General features: G+C 47.3%; 1 protein-coding gene across 1 annotated transcript in view; it reads left to right on the top strand.

The window, feature by feature from the left end:
• The window catches only part of LOC138497543 (uncharacterized), a 522,626-nt gene extending 516,905 nt beyond the window's left edge, over positions 1-5,721 (top strand). The window contains exon 5 of the mRNA XM_069621077.1: positions 5,399-5,721. Coding sequence (XP_069477178.1) covers positions 5,399-5,547 — 149 coding nt within the window. The 3' untranslated portion in view covers positions 5,548-5,721. The remainder of the gene's footprint in view (positions 1-5,398) is intronic.
• The last annotated feature ends 855 nt before the right edge of the window (positions 5,722-6,576 follow it).

The following is a 6,576-nucleotide window of genomic DNA, read 5'->3' on the forward strand; positions in this document are numbered from 1 at the left end:
CCCCGGCCATCTTGTCTACTACCTAGCTAAGCCAGGTCGCGTCTCACCCTTTGAAGCGCACTTTAGGCCATGAAGAGTCAGGGGCACAGTTTCAGGTCACACCGCACGCTCCCCTGCTATCCGCACGTCCAGTCACAAAGTACCTTCGGTCAGGCCATGCTCTCTTCCGAGGTCCGCGCCGTCGGCCACACGGGACCGGGTGTCCTTAATGACCACGATGCACCCGAGTCATGCTCCTTCACCACCACCATGCTCCAGTGCGCTCGTCAGGCGCCCAGATCAATCACTCCTTTGTTCCTTCGTTAAGCGGCGGCGGCCATTTTCTCGTTCATCGCACTCTCGCCTCCAAGTCTTCTCTTAGCTTCTCGGTGCGCTTTCGCGGTGCAGGCCCGTATCGAAACGTGTCCACACGTTCACCTGAGATTCATGTACGCAGCCATATCAGTCTCAGCCAAATTACATCGGTCCTTGCACGGTTTTTAGTCGGATAATGTACGGATCTTCGGGAGCCCCGTACAGACACGTCCTTTCACATGGCTTCCTAGCCACGCCCCCTCGTCCGTGATGGCATAATTAATCTCTGGAGGTGAGAACTTTTTCGACCAGAAGGCCACAGGATGTAGCTGGCCGGTTTCCGGGTCCCTCTGTGAAAGGACAGCCCCCATTGCGAGACTGGACGCATCAGTTTCAATGACATAAGGGAGGTCTGGACGAGGATGTCGCAGGATTGGAGTGGAGGTAAACCTTCGTTTAAGTGCCTGAAAGGCTTCTTCTGCTTCTTCGGTCCAAGCAAACTTTTTATTGTTTTTTCGTAATAGTACTGTGATTGGGTGCACAACCTGAGAGAAGTCTGAGATGAACCGGTGGTAGAAGTTTGCAAAGCCCAGCATGCTTTGTACCCCTTTCAGAGATGTCGGTGAAGGCCATTTCAGAATGGCATCTGCCTTGTGCACGTCCATTCTGATGCCTCCTGGAGTAAGGATAAAACCAAGAAATTCTACTTCGGTGACGTGAAAAAAGCATTTTTCAAGCTTTGCAAACAAGCGATGTTGACGGAGGACTGAACGAACGTGCCTGACATGGTCTTGTTCCGAGGCTGAGTATACTAAGATGTCATCTATGTACACTAAGGCGCACACATCAATTAACTCCCTTAAGACGTCATTCATGAAATATTGGAATGCCGCAGGAGCGTTGCATAACCCGAAGGGCATGACTTGATATTCAAACAAGCCGTACTTAGTACGGAAGGCGGTTTTCCATTCATCTCCTTTTCTGACTCGGACCAGGTGGTACGCTCCTCGAAGGTCCAATTTGGTATAAATCTGGGCATCTTTAACTTGGTCTAGCATCTCAGGGATAAGTGGCAAGGGGTAGCTGTTCTTCACAGTGATCTGGTTCAATGCGCGGTAGTCAATACAGGTTCTAAAGTCTCCTTCCTTTTTCGGTACGAAGAACAAAGGACTGGCTGCAGGGGACTTCGAAGGACGGATAAATCCGTTTGCAAGGTACTGGTCTAAATAGGATTTCAAATGAAGGTTTTCTGGTTCTGTGAGAGCGTAGATCCTGCCGCATGGGATTTGTGCACCAGGAACAAGGTCGATCTGACAGTCATAGGGCCTGTGCGGCTGCAATGTATTGGCTTGGTCCTTTCGGAAAACATCCTGGAAATCATAGTATTCACTTGGCAAGGTATTAGTTGCTCCCAGGGTTGATACTGTCGCTCCGGGAGTCATGGGGATACAGCCGTTGGGTTTCTCCTCTTGGTAATAGCAGGCAGGGGAGCAGTCACCGGGGAAGGCTAATTTTCGTCCAGTCTATCAAATGGTTGTGAGCAACCAACCATGGCATCCCTGGTATTAGCCTGAACTGAGGTGCCTTGATGAGATCGAATGAAATAGACTCCCGACGTCCGTCCTGACACAGCACGGTTACCCTGGCTGTGCACTGGGTTACTGGTCCAGAAGCGATTTCTGTCCCATCCACGGTGGTTACCTTGTCCATAGTCGGCTTAGAACACAAAGGAAGCCCCATCTCTGCTGCCAGTTCTTGATCAATATAATTTCCAACTTCTCCGCTATCGATGTATCCTTCTTCAACGGCATGCATTCTTGTCGACTGTTGGTGGTTAATTAAGATCACTGGTATTGCAAAGTGCGAGGTCAGTAGCTCTTTCTTCTCACTCGACAGACTGGCCTCTACATTTGTCGAGCTTGGTAGTTTCCTGATTCCTTAGATTAATCCTTCTCTGTGGCCCCGACTGTTCTTCTTGGGGGTTTTACTGGACAGTCCTTCAGGAAATGTCCTGGTTTCCCACAATACAAACAAAGCTGTTGTTGTCTTCTTTTGTCCCGCTCTTGTTTTGTTAATGGAGGCCGTATCCCTCCAATCTGCATGGGTTCTAAAGCATTTTCAGGTACACGGGGTGTGGTTTCCCTTGGTCGAACATGCACGGTCCGAGGGTCCGTCTTAGACTGGTCTGCCTTTTGGTCCTACAACCGGTGGTCTAGCTGCACGACCAGATTTATGAATTCTGCAAGTCTCTGGGTAGATCAACCACCTGGGCTAAGACGTCCTTTAATTCGCCTCGTAAGCCTCGATGGAATAACGTGGTTCTTTTGTTTTCTGGCCACCTAGCTTCGGCAACCAGTCTGTTGAAGGTAGCAATGTACGTTAACAAGTCCTGATTCCCCTGTCGGAGGGATAAGAGTTCATTGTCTACTGCTTGTTCCTGGGTATTGTGAGCAAAAAGTTTTTCCATTTCTCTCTGGAACCCCCCAAAGTCATGTAATAGAGGATCGTCATGGGTTACCAATGGCACCGACCAATCTGCTGCACTACCACTCAGGTATGATAAGACAAAAGCTACCCGAGATTGGTTGTTTGGAAATGCTCCAGGCCTACAAAGAAAATGAAGGCCGCACTGATTGATGAATGCTGCATACTGTGGGTCGCCTGAGTACCTTTCTGGTGATGCCAGGGGCACTGTTACAGGTAACGTGATCTGTACCGGAGTGGGTGGTATGACGGGGTTTTGCATCATTGGATTGCTTCCAGGTAGAGGTGTCTGTCCTGCCTGTGATTGCAAGTATTGTCTGCTAATCTCTTCAATGCAAACTTCGGTCACTATTAGGTCTCTCCGGAGGGCATTGGTCTCTTGTCGGGCAGAATGAACCTCAGCACGAAGCTCTCCTAGTAATTGGGCCAATTGGTCCATTTCTGATGTCTCCATGGCGCCCAGGTGGATTTGTTATGGTAGGCTTCGTGTTCTGTTACGCTCACCTGGTATCCACATGGACGCCACCCAGCTGGGTTACTCACTGGTATTCTTCTCAGCTTTGCCCTGATGTGGTCTGTGGGGAAGGTTCTCCCTGAAAATACAGAAGGACTCTGTTCAAGACTGACCGACACCCCCGTATGCTTTCAGTCCCTCTGGCACCCTCTCCTCACCTTGTGGTAGAATTAGGCGTGCTATCCGTCCTGCCTTCTTTGCAGGGGCACGTTGTGGGCGAGTGCGGTCCAGTTACTTCACTGACGCCGGCCCGTTTGATATTGTTCAGGTAGGTCTTATTGCTGTTATTTAGTTTTATTGCTATCCTGCATACCTTTCTTTGTTTAAAATGTCTCTTTTTTCTCCCTTAGGTATGCGAAGCTTCAGCGCGGCGAACTGGCTTGGTTGAGCCCCGCTGGTAAATGATGGCGCATTAAGAGCGCCATGATGCGGTAAGTAAGCGCTATCCGCAGCGCTGCGAAGTCTTGCCTTTGCTAACCTGTGTTTTCCTTCCTTGTAAATTGTGGTGTTCTTCAGCGCGAGTGGAATGTTGGGAGTGGTGCCAGCCGAGAGACGACCAGCCAGGTAAGCCTTTTGAGCAGTTCGTAATTTGTAAATGTCTCTACAGCTTTCTTTAATGTTGCCTCTATCTTCCTCTTTCAGGTCGTTCTGTCCGGGAGGCGTGCAGATTCGAGGAAGCTGTTCTCAGTAGCTGCGTGTGTTTAAAGATGAAGACTGCAGGTAAGATGCTGCTGCTAATGATGTTCCTTTTGTCTCCTTGCAGGTCCTGCTTCTCCGAGGTTCGAGGGAATAGCTGGACACGGTGAGCGTCACGTTGCAAGCTGCAAAGTAACACGAAGCATGTTCTGTAGTCAGGGTGTGGTTTATATAGGCCAGGTAAAGTAGTACCAGGGAAAGTAGTTCCAGGCCTGCCACACTCAAAACACTAGACCGCATAGCTTGGTTCTTTGGAACCAAGCTATATGGATGCCTCCATGTTGGCTGACAATACAATAAAGTAGTTCCCAAGCACATTGTTGTTCATGGTTTATGAGCCTGGCGCCATAGGCGCCAGGACTGGCCTCATGAGGGCTTTTGAAGAGGATGCCAGGCTCTAGAGGCCCGAGTCCTGACTCCACCTGGCCAATGGGTTTGCCAGAGGGGGTTTTGGGCGAGGGTCGTGACACAGAGCTTGTGAGCTGTGACTTATTCATAAATTGCTTGTCTTTTGGAGCAGGTTCTGCCTGCTTTCTCATGTCGTTTCCATGTGAGGTGGGGAGGTGTGCGCTTATGTGCCTTTCATTGATGTCCAACCTGACCAGGTTTAGCACTTGCGCCCTCGCTTGCTAACAGGGTGATTTTCACTGAAGTTAGGGCTCTTGATCTGCTTTTCTTGACAAAACAACCCCACGTTGTGAAACCTTTCACTTGATACTCCTCGGGGTGGGTTCTTAGAGCCATTTGAGTTTTAGGTCATGTGTTTTGTAGTTTTCCATGGATGGAGGCGTTTTAGCCTCTTAGTGTAATCTTTGGAGATGAATTTGGCATTCTCTACTCACATGATCCACTTGAGTTTTTGAAGCCCCCACGCTCTGTTTGTGGGATAGTTATTTATTCGGGGATGGGTTCTTGGAGCCTTACTAGGGTCTTCCCTGCTCCTGATCCACTTGTGCTATGAGACCCCCCAGCGCTTTAGGTTGCTTACATTTCAGCCGCGGTGGGTTCAAAGAGCCTTACTAGGTTTTTACCCTGCTCCCGATCCACTTGTGTTGTGGGCAGGGGAAGTTCCCAGTTAAGCCTTTAGAACCCACCCCAGCGGCGAAATAGTACAACACAAGCGCTGAAGGGGTCTCACAACACAAGTGGATCGGGAGCAGGGAGAATCCTAGTAATGTTCAGAATTGGCTTCGTTTTCACCGGAAAATGTTTCTTGGGTGCAAAAAGAACAATTATGATCGTTGTTAAGTGTAAAAAAGTTATTTGCAATTGTAATGCAGTAGGTACATTATTGAATATTATCCACTGAATTTCAATTAAAGGAAAGCTATTACACCACCTTAATCACTTGCCAGTAAGATATCAGTACATTTCAAACCTTTTCACAAACTCTTTTTGTCTTTGTTTTAGAATTTGTACGCTCCATATGCAAGGAAAATAACTGGGAGGAACCCACAGAAGCCGGACTCCGGAAGCGTTTTTCCAATAAAATATCGAATGCAAGGAGGGAACTAAAGCTAAAAACACAACTCTTGCCCGATGAACATATGAACGATTAGTCCAAATCTACTGGAGGAACACTACATTTCTGTTAAACAAAATATTTGTATTATTTTTGCAACAAGTCAATTTTTAGTATTGTCTCTGAAAATGGTATCCTTGAAAGTGTGATAGGCACCCATGAAGTGTCTCCCCCCGCCCCCATCTATAAATAAAATGGCAAAGCTTATCGACACTGTGTGGCAAGGTTTATTCATTTTCTGTGTTATGAATTTGTAGTCCAATACTGCAAAATCACCTTTTGCAAAATCATTTTTAAATATGTTTCGACCTACAGACTTAATGTTTTAAAACTGTTCATTATTAACAGTAACAGACGTCAGAGTGATTTGTTTAATTTAAATCGAATACATGAAAAGCTGAAGCTAAAAAACAAAACATCTTAATTTAGTGCACCACCGCCTGTGAACGTAATAAATATGGCAAGTGAATGAAAAGTTGTTTGGCCTGTATCATCTTTCCATGATTGTTGCCAGTTGAGCACCTCATATAAACCGTCAGGGAAAGAGAGGACGGACTATAATACCTCGCCATTCAAGCAGTGAACACCAGACTGCTGTGTGTTTCAATGTTGTTGCATGTGGTAGACACTTTCTCCATCTACTACGATTTCCGACATGTTGTTAGCAACAGTAGAAAGAAGGGCCTCCTATAGTTGAAAATGGGCCACTCGCCTGTTGGCTGCCTCCTTTCAGAGGCTGCATATTGTTTGCAGGAGGGGAGCACCTCATTCCTTGTTTCTTTCTTCCCTGCCTGCCTGACTCTCTAACCCGTCTACTTTTACAGCAAGCTGGGTATCAGGAAGCAGACAAAAGTGGGTATAGTGCATGTGCATACCTCTTGTTTATGTTACCCAGATCTGTTGGGGCAACTCTAAATCCTAGACACAGAGGGCAAGGAAAAAGCTGCGTCATCTGTTTTTTCTTGCCATGATTGATGATAGTGGGCACAGTTTAAAAACGGTCATGCAAAGTGATGACAGACTACAAGACGGCTTCATAAAAACAGTTAATACTAAATGTTTGTTT

Source organism: Ambystoma mexicanum, chromosome 5q (genome assembly GCF_040938575.1).
Source record: "Ambystoma mexicanum isolate Mex_15411 chromosome 5q, UKY_AmexF1_1, whole genome shotgun sequence".
In the NCBI taxonomy this organism is placed as follows: Eukaryota; Metazoa; Chordata; class Amphibia; order Caudata; family Ambystomatidae; genus Ambystoma; species Ambystoma mexicanum.